Genomic DNA, 14824 nt, shown 5'->3' on the forward strand with positions numbered 1-14824 from the left:
ATGCTAGTATTTTGTAGGACCCCTCCAGGAATGCCTTTTAATGAAGTCAAGTGTAGAGTTACTAGCAGAACTTGTGGGAGCTGTCATGCAGCCCTGCTTGAAGCCAAGGGAAACTAGAAAGGTGGAAAGGAGAGAAACTCAACACATGGGAAAGGTGGAGGTAAGGAGGGATACTAGGATAATGGCATGCCTCATAAACACAGATATAAATCCCTCCCCATCCTGGCTAGCTGAGCAGTTGTGGTCAGTGACAGGGACAGCTGCTGCCTGTCCTTGGTTGGTCCCTGCACCCAGGCTGGCTGTGTCTGGCTGGGTGGCAGCTGATGTGCCATGTCTGTGCCCTCCCGCTGGCAGCATTCACATCCCAGCAGCCAAGCTGTCCCCAGCAGAGCCTTTCTCCCTTGATGCTGATGTAACTCGGCTGCTCTGCCCTGTGTTTCACTAAGGATGAAGGGGAAGAAGGAGGGAGTGTTGCCTCGAGTGCTGGATGGTTCCTCTTCTCTTTCTTCAAGACCCAGACAGGATAAAAGAGCAGGAATTTAAGTGGCATCAGCGATACACAGCCAGCTTTGGGCTAGGGACTCTGTTCACTTGCTGCCATGTACAGTTTGTCTCTCTTAAAGTGATGTATGTAAATAGTGCTGGCAGGAGGAGAGCCCAGACACTGAACTTAGGGGCTTTTTAACAGGTCAGTAGGTAAAAACAGCTCTCACTTGGTCCTGATTCCCTCTGTACTGCCCTGCTTGGACTACCCCTGCTTAGCACAAAGGGCTGCTGCTCTGGCCAAAATCACACCCAAAAGATGGCACAGCAGGCTGAACAAGTGACTGCAAGGGCAAGTGCTTGAAGCTCCAGGATGTGACAGCATGTGCCTCCTCTGTGCAGGTGTTTCTGTGTGGTGGTGTCACACCAGGCTGTGCTGCAGTCAGGGGTCGCAGGGAGGAGTTAGAGAACATTTGGATCTCTGGGGATGAGCAAGCCTGTCACTTTTGGTGAGCCTTCATGCAGGTATATTAAGAGCACAGAAGACAGGCAATTGCAGACCCTGTCCTATGAGAAGCACAGAAATTATTTTGAGCTTTTTGTTTTTTGATTTTTTTTTTCCTTCCCTTTGCCCCTTCATAACAGCCTGGGGAAAAACGTAGAAGAGGGGTTTGCCCTGTGCAGGATGCTTTCTGCCTCTGCTGTAAGGATGCAGAGGAACTGGTCCTGTCCTGGTGGGTTCCCAGCAGTGGTGATGGAAACTGCCAGTCCCCTCCTCTGGATGATGCTCCAGGGACATCACCCGTGACAGCTTTGAGCCAGCAGGGGGACAGAACTGAAAGTCACAGTCTCTGCTTGAAGGGATATTTTCTTCAGAAGTTGCATTTCTAGAAGTCTGTCTAGAAATTACATTCCAAGCCTCTAAGAATTAATGAGAGCTCAGCTACATAGATAGCAGTGCCACCCCTGAAGAAAGAGAGAAGACTGGCATGCCTCTGGGCAAAATCTCCATACTTGCCCTGTGCTGAGCTTCCAAGGAAAACTCCTTCCCACAGGGATGCATCCGTGCAAAATTAGCACCAGCAGCCAGTGGTGGCCGTGGGAGCTGCTCAGTCCTCTCCCCAGCCCTAAGGAAAACAGGGATAGGTTTTACCTGCCTCAGCCCTCGCCCCACAGTGTGCAGGTGCTGGCACTAGGGAGCACCCAAGTGTGAGTTCAGGAAGTTTGGGGGCAGCAAAGCTTTGCTTGCTCTTGTGGGAATAGTAGAATTTTCTAGAAAACAATGTGTTTGAAAAGTATGTGGAAGACAGAGCTTTGTCATTTCAGAGCAACACAATTCTGGGGCTTGGGGTAGTGGCCCCTGCATGCTGAGGGCTTAAAAGAAAACTGTTGGATCCTGCAATAGTCAGTCATGTGGGGCTCATGCTGGCGAGGAAGGCTGATGTCCTTGTCCCCCCTCCCTTCTAGCAGTACTCTGCTCTTGCTTTTGGCTCCAGTCTTTCCACCCATCCACCCACCGGCCTTTTATTCATCAAAAGGTGTAGAAGAATTTGCAGCAAAAATAAATGAATTTATTTTCACCCACCATCCATCCTCGTCGGCTGCGTGGGGAGAGCTCTGCAGCTCATGACAGTGGAGGAGGGAGGCAGAGGAGCCTTGCAGGCACAGCCAGGGGATTGCACAGGATCCTTGGCAGGAGTGGAGGGTGTGTGGCCAGCGTGGTGCCAGCGCTGCGGGGACATCCTTGGCATGTGGTGTCAGCAGCGGTGTGTGGACTCAGGGCAGCCCTGTGCTGTGGGAGATGGGTGGATGGATTAGAAGAACACCCTCTTTGATCTTCAAAAGCTGGTAACCATCCTTAAATTTCAAGCAGAATGACAGTGCCATCTTGTGTGCTGTCAGGCCCTGGGTGCCATCAGCTGAGGAACCTTGCTGTGAAGCATGAGCAAGCTGAAATCATTTTCCTTGGCATGCACATCACAGCCCTTTAGTGCCTTATTCATAGGTGTGTGCATCACAAGGTGTTTTTTTTAATTATATGGTTTGGGTTGGAAGAGACCTTTAAAGACCATCTCATTTCAACCCCTCTGCTGTGGGCAGGGACATCTTCCACCAGACCAGGTTGCTCAGAACCCCATCTAATTTGGCCTTGAACACTTCCAGGGGTGGAGCAGCCACAACTTCTCTGGGCAGCCTGTGCCAGTACCTCACCAGCCTCATGGTAAAAAAAAATTCTTTTTTGTATTTTTGTCTGTGCTATGAATTCCTGATGTCAAGATTGTGTGGTGAGGCAGGAAGCTGAGGAAGTGGAGAGAGCTAAGGAAGGTAGTAGTGGGTTTTCCATGGCTGCTTCTCCTCACTTTTGCTCTTGGCAGCTCAAGAGTCAGGAAGGGAGTGCTTGGTGTTTGGCTGGGAACAGCTGGGGCCTCTGTAAAGTGCCTCCAGTGCTTTCAGAGTGGTGTTCCCAGGGCAGCTGTGGTTAAATGTGAGACATCCGTGAAGAACAGATCCTGGAGTGAGCTGGAAGGGCTTTGGGTGACCATAGTGATGGGTTGGCAGAAGGTGGAGGCAAAGTGAGGGTGAAAGCAAAGACAGAGGTGCTGCCATGAGACGAGTATCTGGAAGGGCAGGGAGAGTTGTAGTTGTCAGGGTCTGTGTTTATCTTTGCAGCAGTGATTATTTTCAGATAGCATGTGAGAGAGTAAAACGTCAGCTCCTTCTAATAATAGCGCTGCAAACAAGGCTGTTGCTCATTACTGACAGCTGAGATGAAGTTAGTTTTGTTTCATCCTAGGTATGAAAAAGTGCAAAAAGAAGCTGTCCTCTGAGTTGATGTCCTCAGTCCAGAAAAGGTCAGGAGGAGAACAGGATCTCCCAGCCCTGGGGTGTGGCACTGCAAGGTGTTTTTTCCAGGGTGCTTCCACCCTGCTCCAGGGTTAAGGGCTGCTGGAAGAGTGGATATGATGAGGAGCTGCAGCTGGCTGGCATTGTGGAAAACGTAGAATCATAGTTTGGGTTGGAAAGGACCTTTAGAGGTCATCTAGCTGAGTCTGGGTAAAAAGCAATCTGAGGACCTTCAGCATTCTTGCTGTGAGACTGGAGGGTTTTCCCAGAGGAGAGGAAGTCCCAGCCCAGGGTCAGCAGCATGTGGTGTGATCCCAAGATCAGTGGCAAGTCCCTGTCCAAATGGAACTCAGCTGCCTGGAGGAGGGATTTGACAGCCCCATGGGGGAAGGCTGTTCCTGGGCTTGTAGCCACCTTTGGGAACTTGAGGTGCCTTTAGTAGCCTGAAGGAACTGGCTGCTGGTGATCCATGGAGCAGACACAGACACAAGGAGGACAGCAGGATAGACGTCTTGGGGACTGATGGCACTGGTATAAAGGAGAGCTGAATACAACTCTCATTGTTTGAGCAGATGTGTCCTGTCTGTGGCTAATTATAAGTGTTGGTGTGCACAAAACACACTGGGACATGTGCCAGATACTATTTCTTTTTGTGTTGAACTCAAAATCAATATAATTAAGCTTTAAAACTGTAAGTAAAAACTAACAAGGAGTGCAGGTTTGCTGTCATGCTACTTGCAATTGGGTCCAGCCCCTGCTGGGATGGATGGGTGTGGGAGTATGGAGAGGGTGGTCAGAGGGGCTGGGAATGTGAAAGGTTTGGTGGCTCTGTGGTAGCAGGTATGTCCAGGTTTGGGTTTTAAATATTCAGAATACCTCAAAGTACCAGAAACGTGCCATTTGACAAATGTGGGAAGTGTTGCTGAGCGAGCTTTAGCAGCCTCTCAGGTTTGGTGGGCACAGAGAAGAGGTGCTTGCTAAGAAGAGAAAATAAGGAATAAAAGTGGGAAGCAATTGTGGAAGCAATTGTGTAACCTTGGGTTGAGAGGAACCTTGGTTGTTTCTCTGGTTTGAGGGGAAATGAGGCAGGCTTGATGAAGAAGCAGCTCCAGGAGGAGTTGCTGTGGATGGGGCTGGATGAGGGGGATGTGACAACTGTGCCACCAGCTGCAGCCCAGTGGACACCAGTTGATGAATGCTTCATGGCACTTTTGGGGGCTGCCTCAGGAGTGGAACCCCAGGGAAGCCTCCCCAATTGTGGGGAAATTCCCACTACACTACAGGAGTGGTAGCCATGCATGTAGGGTGAGGATCACTGCAGCCCAAGCACAGATCACACTGTGCTTGTTGTGTGGCCAGAGGTGTGATGGATGGGCTGGGGAGTGAACTGGGCTCAGCCACCACGTGATGAGCACTTTAAAACCAGCAGAGAGCTCTCTACCCTACAATTTGTATGCAGAGGGAGGGTGGCTGCTTGATTTCAGTGCTTGTAGGTGTTCGTCTGGGGTCGTGTCTGAATAAATCACGTTCTGAGATCCAAGTGAGCGCTGGGGAACAAGTTGCGCTGTCAGTGCAGCAGCAGAGCAGAGACATCTTCACTGCTCATGATAAATGGGTCAAGATGGGCCCTGGTGGTTTAAAAATTAGCTGTTGACCTAGATAGCAGCAGCATGATGACTTGTTCACAGTAGGAACAAGAGTGAGCATCGCTGGAGCTGCACGTTCCTCTGAATGTGAGGATGAGCCCGGTGTGCTGAGGTGAACCTGGGCTGGTTCCCTTCCTCTTGTTTGTAGCCAGCTTTTCCTTGGAAGCTGAGCTGTGCCACAGGGAAGACCTTGGCCATCTCTTTTGGATGGCCACAGACCACCCCATGCTTTGCTCTCCTCCAGTGACAAAGGATACTGGGTGTCTTACTCATGTTTCCCCTGGTTTTTCAGGAGGGGTGGTCCTTTGCCCCCCTGAGCACCCCCTTGGGCTGCATAACTCTGGTCTTACAGAGATGTGCCGAGCAGTTGGCAGGGTTGGTGCAGAAGACGGAGCTGCTGCCCAAGTCAGGTTCTCTTCTGCTTAGCAGCCGGGAAGAAGGCCATTGTCTGCACTAGGGGTTTCTCCTGTCATGAGGTCTTCTTCCTCTGGATGAAGACATATTGCTCCAGAGCACTGAAAGTCAGTGCTTTTCATCTGGGCAAGAGACCTCTCAGTGCCCATGGTTGGCTGCTGTATTGAATAGTGTCTTTCTTGAATGATAATTAAGCAACTGGTCTGGCCACAACTTGAGTACTGTGTCCAGTTCTGGGCCTCTCAACTTAGGAAGGATGTTGAGATGTTGGAGCATGTCCAGAGAAGGGCAACAAGGCTGGTGAAGGATTTGGAGCACAAGTTCTATGAGGAGCATCTGAGGTAGCTGGGGCTGTTCAGGCTGGAGAAAAGGAGGCTTATGGGAGCCCTTCTCATTTTCTACAACTCCCTGATAGGAGGTTGTAGCCCCTGTGCATTTTCCTTGGGAAAACAACATTTCCTTCATGCTGTCAGGGAAAAAGAGTGGTCCTTATTTCTGGAGGTCATTAGTCCCCACATGTGACGTGGTTTTGGGCCCCAGGCTCTGCTCCCAGATGTGTGTTTGGCAATGGGCCCTTGTCCATCGGGGGTGACTTCATGTGCTGCTTTATCTCCCACAGGCTCCTGCTTTTGGGTTGCCGTCCTGGACGGCAACGTGGTGGGGATTGTGGCAGCGCGGGGCAACGAGGAGGACAACACCGTGGAGCTTCGCCGCATGTCCGTTGATTCCAACTACCGCGGCAAAGGGATCGCCAAGGCCCTGGGCCGCAAAGTGCTGGAGTTCGCCATGCTCAACAACTACTCCTCCGTCGTGCTGGGAACCACGGCCGTGAAGATGGCGGCCCACAAGCTCTACGAGTCCTTGGGGTTCAAGCACGTGGGTGTCGTGGAACATTATGCCCTGCCAGGGATGACACACTCCTTACTGGAGAGAATGTTTTTCCAGGTCCGCTACCACCGCTACCGCCTGCAGCTGCGGGAAGAATAAAAAAGCCCCCCACCAACCAAAACAAACAAAAAAAAGTATTTTTTCTCCCTTCCTACCCCTTCAAAAATAATAAATTATCCTTCTATTTCTCATCACCATTGATTTGCCAATTTTGGGTTAGAATTTTTGTACCCTCATGTCATGTTTTGGTTTGCTCCGTTCAGCTCGATGGGCCGGCCGAGCAGCGCCCCTTCCTCGCATGCTGTAGGTGGTGGTGCTGGGAGTGCTGCAACCCAGCGGGGCGGAGCGGAGCAGCGGCCTCTCCTTCCCAGGTACCTCTGTAAAGCACAGAAACTTACTGCAAAATAGTACAACTGCTCTGGTGTACATAGTCCTCTCCTTTTCCAGGTGTAAGATAACATAGTGATGCATTCATAATAGTGCAGAAATATTACTTGAATGCAGTTTTCAGTATTTCACGCACCAGTAAGTAGAATATGCATTCCTCTTACTGTAATCTACCGGTTAATAGTTTTCAGAGAAAAGGTGGGGGGTGCACCCTGCCCCTCCGCCCCAACCCGCTTGCTACAATGCATGAAGAGGAAAGCGCGTGCACGCACTCAAACACATCGCACTGCCACCACGGCACTGGTGTTGCACTTTTTTTGGATGTGCCTCATTCTGCCAAATGTCTGAGAGACCCCGGGTGCATCCGGTCACCACGACTCCGCTCCACCCCCCCCTCCTTCCTAAGCCAGCACAGACTCGGACCGGCTGAACTGAGCCCCGTTGTACCATAGTGTGAAGTTAAGATCAAACCCGAGTATCTCCCGCGCTGTTCCGTAGCCACGCGTAACCTGCAGTCCTGGGCCAGACTCCGCATGTGCGTTGGACTTTCTCTTTGCTGCCTTTTGGGTTTTTTTTTTTGTTTGTTTGTTTTCATCTTATTTTTAAGGGTTATTTTTTTGTTGTTGTTGTTATTTTTAGTTTTGGCTTTTGCTGAATGGTGTCGTTGAGGCGTAATGGAGGCTGCAGTTCCTATGGCAACACATTTGCACATTAATGTGCGCACCAAATCTCACCACTTCAGAGAAGCAACGTGTGACAGATAATAGCATTTTGGGGAGCACCAGGGTGGGGGGGAGCGTACTTATTATCTTAACCAGCTGCTTGTTTGATAAATGTAGATGGCCTCACTGCAGCCTTCCATCAAAGGTAATTAACTGCTTTAATGATGTCAGATTTGTGAATTGTACAATGCAAAAAGCAATGCAAAGCAGATTTGGCATGTGTCTGTACCCGGTATGTATGTACAGTGCCTGCCAACTAAAGAATAACCAAGACTACAGCTTCTTCTAGCCTGAGATATCAACTTTTATAACTTATTTAAACAAATAGCAACTTTGCATGAATTACATCTTGGGGAAAAAGAAGACTGGTAGGTTTTAATTTTTAAAGCGTGGTATCAGAGGTATTACAGAAAACCATTTCTGGCTGCACTTAATTTCGGGTGGGTAGAGGGGTTTGGCTCTGCTAGTATATTTAAAGGGAAAACCCCTTTATTTACTGGGAAAACAATTATTATTTTATGAATTATTATGTGTGTGGTGAGGGGGCAAACCCTCCCACCTCATCACGATGAAGTTGGTGAAGGGGTGTAGAGCATGTGTTAACCACGCTTGCAAATACAATGGAAGAGTCAGCAGGAGAGCTGCAGAAGGAAGGAGCCTTGGGGTGTAGGGAGAGGACAGGGGGCCCTGGGGCAGATGGGGGGACACACAGGACAGACCTTGGACATGGGGTGCTGTCTGTCCCACTCCTGCTGGAAGCTGCCCTTTCCTCTCCAGCCAGAAGCTTTCCCAGCCCTGAGAGGTGGCTGGTGAAGCTGATGGAGAGCAGAGGGCAGGGGGCTCAGCCCATCCCTGCAAGGGCCAGGCACTGATGCTGGGGAGGGAGGAGCCTTTTGGCACAGCCCCAGTTGTCCTTTCATTGCTTGGCTTGGGCTCCGTCCAGCCTGTGAGGAGTTGGAGGGGCAGAGTCCCAGCGTGTGTTCCAGCAATAAGGGGGTAGTGAGGATGGTGAAGGACACTGTAGCAAGAGACCATGAGTTTGATAAACAAAATTTCTTTATGGGGCACTATATTTTTAAAAGTTTCTATGCTGTACATTTCTCCTGAAGCTGAAATAATGTACTGTTGGTAGGGGTTTTTGTATAGTGTACAGAAATCGGCAGAATATTTTCTTGCTGCATTCAGTGATTTATTAACCGAAGTAAAACAGACAAATATGAAGTGTTAGCAAAAGTTGAAAGAAAAAACACAAAAGTTCGTGCCTTTTTTAGTTTATTTTTCTGTTGCTATATAATCACTGCACTAAAACCTTTCCGGGGGGTAAAAGAAAAAAAAAAACAAAAAGCAAAAACTAGTCTCTTAATAAGGGAGGAATATGTAAAGTCTAAATTGAGCATTAACTTTTTTTATTAGGCTATTTAATTAAACTAATGTTGCTGGTTTTATTTGATACCTGTGCCTTTGAAATAAAACTCCACATCCTGTCAGAAAATCCAAGCCTGGAATAAATCCCACCAGATCCCACAGACACAGAAGTACCATCAGGTTTACCAGTATTTTCTTCTAAAACGTGTAAACTTTAACTGATGATATTACAGTATCTGATTGTAATACCTGTTGAGTTTCCTGGGGAAGAGGTGCTTTGGAAGGTGTGGCTTTGGGGGTGCTGTCTGTGTTCCTCCCCAACACACGGAAATGCACTGATAAGGATTGAGTTGTTGCCACTTGGCCAGTAGCTGCCAAGAAAATGTATTCCCTTCATGCTTCTGCCAGTTGCTTTGTGACCGGGCTTTTTGGAAGAAATCCAGCTGGTTGCTCCCAGCTCTCCAGCCAGAACAGCTTGTTTCTGAAGGAAAGGGCTGGCTGCCAAATAGGCTGGGATTTGCTCTCCTTGGAAGATGGTGCAGGCTGCCAGAGCTGCATCCCTGGGAGAAGCAGTGGGACAGGGGTGCACAACCTTGTGTGTTGTTGCTGCTCTCCCACCCAGAGCTGCCAGGGTTGGGTTTAAAAGCACCACGTGATGCTGCTGTTCTGTCTGCATTCATGGGAAGTTTGGCATGCAGGGCTCTGGGGTCAGGGGTGCTGTGTTCTGGACCATGCCAGGCTCACCTGCTGCCTGGGCAGTTTGTGGGCATACCATGGTGCAGCTCACAGGGTGACACGTTGAGGTTGAGCTGCCTTTGGCAGATCCATCCTTCTGCTCTGCGTCTTTCAGGGTGCACTGGTTTAAACAAAGTGCTTGGAAAAGATCAGCACAGCCCTTTCTCTGTGCCTGGGCATCATCTCCCAACTCTTCCCCATCCCAGATCCGTGGCTGGGTGGGTGAGGAGCAGCACAAGATGGTTGTGGGGTTGGTCCCAGGCAGAAGAGGTGGTGGTCTGGACCTACTGCCAGTCCTTTAGTCTCAATTCCAACAGAGACCCACATCAGTGTGAGATGGGAGGGGATTTTCCTGATTTATTTTGGGGGCTTCTCTTTCCAAGGACAACATTGGCAGAAGTGTGAGGAATAGTGTCTTGAGTTTGAGCCCAAAGTTGGTAAATGTGGTGGTTAAGACCAGTTCAGATTTAGGTGGAGGATGTAAAGGCACTTCCCACAGCAGCTCTTACTCTGCAGTGCAGGTGGGCTGTCACAGCCCCTGCCCTCGTGCTGCCTGCAGAGGTGCAGTTTCCTCACCTGGTTGCTCTCTCCTTAGAATGGGGCTTTTTGTGTTCATCCCTGTGCATGAGGCACTGCTCAAGTGTCCTTTGCTTGGAGGGGCTTGGGACAGAGCCCTTGCTCCCTGAGGAAAGCACTAGGTGTCATGTCCAAAAGTTAAAAAAAAAAAACCAAAAAAACGGGCAAGAAGGGAAAATTTGCATTAGTGTAGCTGAGGTCCACAGCCTTGGGATTGCCCCAGCCCTCCAGCACAGCCTGGGCCATTCCCTGTGGAGTGAGCAGGAACTCCCTCCACATCCTGAGCAAACTGGCATCTCAAGCACCTGTCATACTTGGCAATAAGCTCTCTGGGAAGCTTGGCCCCTAAACAGATCCAGGCTGATAATGCTAAGCAATCAAACCAACAAAGAAAGTGGTTTCTAGTCTAACTTGAAACCCTTAAATTTGTATTTGTTGTAAATTCATGCTGTGTTTTCCCTTGGTGAAGCAGACAGCACCTGCAAGATTCTTAGGAATGGCAACTGTGTCTCTGCTGGGAGATGCAGAAAGGTCCAGGGCACTGCCATCAGTGGAAAGCTGTTCTTTTCCCTCCCCTCTGTCCCTGTGTGGGATGCCATCTCTGAGAAAGCCTCTACCTTTCTCCAGAAGTGATGCTACTTCTTGGTCCTGTGCATGGGTACAGCCTGCAGGACCCATTTCAGAATCTGTCCCCAGGGCTGGGACCTGGGGTCGTTTTACCCCTGTGTTCTTCCCCCTGGGAAATGAGGATGATTCTTTGGGTCATGGTGTCTGAATTTAAGCATCCCTGGTAGGGGAGGCAGGACTAAGGCTCAGCAGTGGCTGTTGGGGTTGGGATGTGCCTGCTGGGGTCCTGGTTCTGCACAGCTGCAGCAGGAGCAGAAAGTGTTTGGTGCCAGGGGTGTTTTGGGCCCTGTCCTTGCTGTGGCCAGCTGGAAGAACAGAAAGTCCCATGGTCAGAATTCCCAAGGGAGCTGTGGTTTTGCAGAAATTGTCCCAATCCTTGTTGCTGCTGTTGGTCACTGATCCACACCTGTATGTGATTCAGGTCTGCTGTCTTTTAATTTGCCAGATTTGCTGGCTGAGGTGTAAATGGATAGAAACTGCAGGGACTGCCAAATTGCCAAACACACAAAGGTAGGAACCAGCTCTGGTTACCTCTGAATTAACAATCTCACTTTGGGTTTGCTGGAGCCCGTGTTTCATTAGTGCTGGTGTGATGCTCTTGGTATGCACTTTACTAAAAGCTTAATAAAGGCATTTTAATTGGACACTAACTGGACTCTTGCAGTGGAATATACTGTACCACATAAAGAAAATGAAGTTATGCTAAGTGTTAAGTAAGCTTTAAAATGCAAAAGGAAAATTTTGGCTTTTTCTCCCTCAAAATAGATTCACATAGAATCTTAAGGGAAAATTGGTGTGCTCTTGCATCCCTCAGTCCTAGGGACTACGCAACAGAGCTTATCCCACTAAAACCTGCTACCTGAATGGTGCTTGGGAGTATGTTTCATGGAAAATAAATCAGGAGATTAATTTGAATAACTGAGAATTTAGTCAAAACACAGTATTGTTTAAAGTAACAAGCTCCAAGTCAGCATTTGGAGTTTGATCACAGTTAAAATCACTGTTCAGTGCTGTCTTTGTATTGCACGATGATGACCTGTGGGAGAGAACATGCTTTTAACATCTAAATAGTAGAAGACAGACCTAGTGAGACCAAGAGCATAACAAATACATAATGCAACTGTAAATTTATTTACAAGTAACACGTTTGAATGCAGAAGCAGCTACTCCTATGTAAGTGTATTGAACTTACAGCTAATATTGTTTCCAATTTCTTTTCCTCCAAAGCTTAATCCTTTTGCCTCATAATATGTATATTTGATTTTTTAAAAAATGTAATTAGGTTTAACAAAGCATCAGTTGCTTTGTGAGTTGTACTTATGATTGTGCTGGGCAGTTAGCTTTAAGCAGTTTGTGTGCTTGTGTTATTTTATTAAAGCAAAAGTCTTCTTGAGACAAATGCAGTAAAGGAAAAAAATATTTTGGTAGTGTTAAGCAGATATGTGGTATGCATTTCGAAAATGTCCAATGTCAGTTAAAAAAAAAAAAAAACAAACAAAAAACAACAAACAGGCTAAATTGCTTCCCAGAACTGCTCATGTTTAAGGCAGTGGCTTACTCACTCACGCCTAAATAAGAAACTTGGATTCCCCCAAACAGCCTCTTACTCTGCATCTCCTCACCGTTGTACAAGACCAATGTGAAATGAGTCTTGTGTTTTCTATGTTCAGCATAGTATGTACTGTACTCTGTAACGGGAAGTGGCTACAAGTCCTCAAAGAAAAACGAACACATTCTAAAACAGCAATAATTACCACTGTAAAGCAAAAGAGCACGTGGAGGGAGCCAGGGAGATAGTTAATGAAGGTGATGCTGTTGGGAGCACACTGGCAGCAGTGTGTTCCTAAGGGTGCTGTTGCACCTGGGGAGCAGGATTAAGTACCAGGGAAGGCCATCAGTCTCTGGAACTGGGTGTCACCTCGGCAGAGAACCTGCCCGTGTGGGGTCCCTAGAGCTGAGTCCTTGTGAGCCTTTATGCAGTGCAGGCTTTTCACCACAGTTAGGGGTGAGTTATTGTAAAAAACATCCTGGTGGGAGAGACAGATAAGGAAGAGCTGTCAGAGTCACACGGAGGAAGGCAAACACTTATTGCCACAGTCTTGTACCCCAGCATACCCTGCTACTGCACTTCTGGGCTCAGCAATGGCAGAAAACAGAATCAATTACTCTCATTTTCTGTGGAGGGAAGCAGGAGTCAGCTCTGTTGGAAGGCTGCATACCATCAGGGCAGCAACACAAACCCTTCCCCAGGCATGGCGGGTGTTAAGATGATTGCAAGTTATCCCTTGGTGTGCTCCAGGCTTTTGAGCTGCAGCCAGGTGTCCCCGGGAGCCAGCCAGCTCTCCAGGGACAGCAGGGTGTCCCCAGGCAGGGGCAGGCCAGGTGCTCTGGACAAATGACTTGTAGGTACTTAAGTTCTGTTCCTGATGGCCGCTGTAACTGTGAAAATTAACCAGACCTGCTGTGATAAATTTGGTTATATAAGGTTTATTTGGTTAATTTTTTATAAGTGAAAACTGAAAAGATGAAAGAGAATTGTAATATGAAAGCAACTGCTGTAAATAATGTACGAATGAATAAAATCTAAAACTTATGTCAGTTTTTTCCTAAACTGTATTGCTGTCAAGTTACTGATGTGCAGATGGTGCCTGCATCTTTTCCAGCTCCCCAGCTCCAGATGGGCAGACACCACTCATTCCTGCTTCTTCCCTTGATAGTAGGGATATCTTTTTGTGCCTCATGCTTGTCCTTAGGTTGAATTTCCATGCTATTCCAGCTCCTGCTGCCATGTCCAGAAGCTGCACACAGTAACTGTGGAGACAACCCTGCCGTGGGACCTGGCCTGGCCCTGGGGCTACCACTGGCCACCTGCCTGGTTGAGCACTCAGCCCAAATCCCCTGGAGATCAGAGGTGGCCTGAGGAATGTGCCACGGGAGCAGAGGACAAAACAAAACCACACAGTGTCTGCTCTCTGCCACCCAGGCCATGAGGTGATGGAGTGAGCCTTCCTGAGGAGGATGCTTCCATGTGGGGGTGCCAGGCCACACAGGCCCCTTTTCCTTCCCTACACCTGTGCATTACCTTAGGTAGAAACCAGCACCAGAGGGCTGTTCCCCACTGCTTGTTTGTGAAACCTGCACAAGGATATTTCTGAGCACCTCTGGAGCACCTCTGTGAGGCCAAGAATCACTGACCTCCCTTTGAGGGGGGGGAACGGGGCTCTAGCCTCCAGTCACAATTAGAAATAAACTGATTGCTGATGAAATGGCCTCCGGGGCTGTCTGTTCCTGAAAAGCAGTTTCTGGTGGCAGTTATAAATGCTGCAGGAGTGCCCTGGCAGCAGCAGCTGAGGGACACCTACCCAGCAGCACAGCCCTGGCAGCCTGGCTCTGGATGCTGCAGGCAGCCCCCCAGGGCCATCATCCCCCCAGCAGTGCAGCTGGGCTTTGGCATGTGCAGGGTTATCTAGCTGAGCACTCAGGCACTGATGTGCAGCATAAAGTGAATGCCTTTGCCCTGTGGATGTGGCCCTGTCACTTCCCTGCCCTGTCCAGAGGTGCAGACCCTGATAGCAGTATCTCACTCAGAGGAGGTGAACACAAAGCACCTTCTGGGACTGATAGCAATGTGTTCTGAGATTCAGCCTGGGGGCAGAACAGCTGTAAGTTCATGCATGTGCACAAGTTTTATTTTATATCAGAACGAACCGAAAAACCACCTGCACCCTTAAAACAGCTTTGGTGAAATACCAGAAAAGTGGCAACACAAGCTGAGTTAGGTTTAGAAGCTGCTGCAGTGTGGGTGTGCTGTCTGCCTTAAAGCACTTCAATTAACTGCTAAGTGGGTTCAAACTCCCCACTATCAGGCCACATATCCCTGTCCTGGCCTCTTTCATACTTCATGGTGAATTGCTTTGGATAAAAAAAATAGAATTCATGGAGACAAGGACTCTGCCTTCATGCCCTGTGTTCCAGGCACAAATCTTGCGCTCTGGAGGAACAGGACCTTGTGATCCCTTTCCCTGTTGCTCCCAGCACAGCCATCATCTACAAACACCTTGAGGCCTCCTAGAAAGCCAAAGCAAAGCAGCAGCACAAGCCCACTCCAGGCTGTCCCCTCTGCCATCCCATCAGGGG

The 14824-nt window shown here is 48.8% G+C and overlaps 1 protein-coding gene across 1 annotated transcript in view; it reads left to right on the forward strand.

The window, feature by feature from the left end:
* ASPNAT (aspartate N-acetyltransferase) overlaps nt 1–13298 on the forward strand; it is a 32633-nt gene extending 19335 nt beyond the window's left edge. The window contains exon 3 of the mRNA XM_021535656.4: nt 6007–13298. Within this exon, the coding sequence (XP_021391331.1) occupies nt 6007–6374 (368 nt within the window). The 3' untranslated portion in view covers nt 6375–13298. The remainder of the gene's footprint in view (nt 1–6006) is intronic.
* The last annotated feature ends 1526 nt before the right edge of the window (nt 13299–14824 follow it).

Source organism: Lonchura striata, chromosome 4, assembly GCF_050655825.1.
Source record: "Lonchura striata isolate lonStrDom1 chromosome 4, ASM5065582v1, whole genome shotgun sequence".
Classification (NCBI taxonomy): domain Eukaryota; kingdom Metazoa; phylum Chordata; class Aves; order Passeriformes; family Estrildidae; genus Lonchura; species Lonchura striata.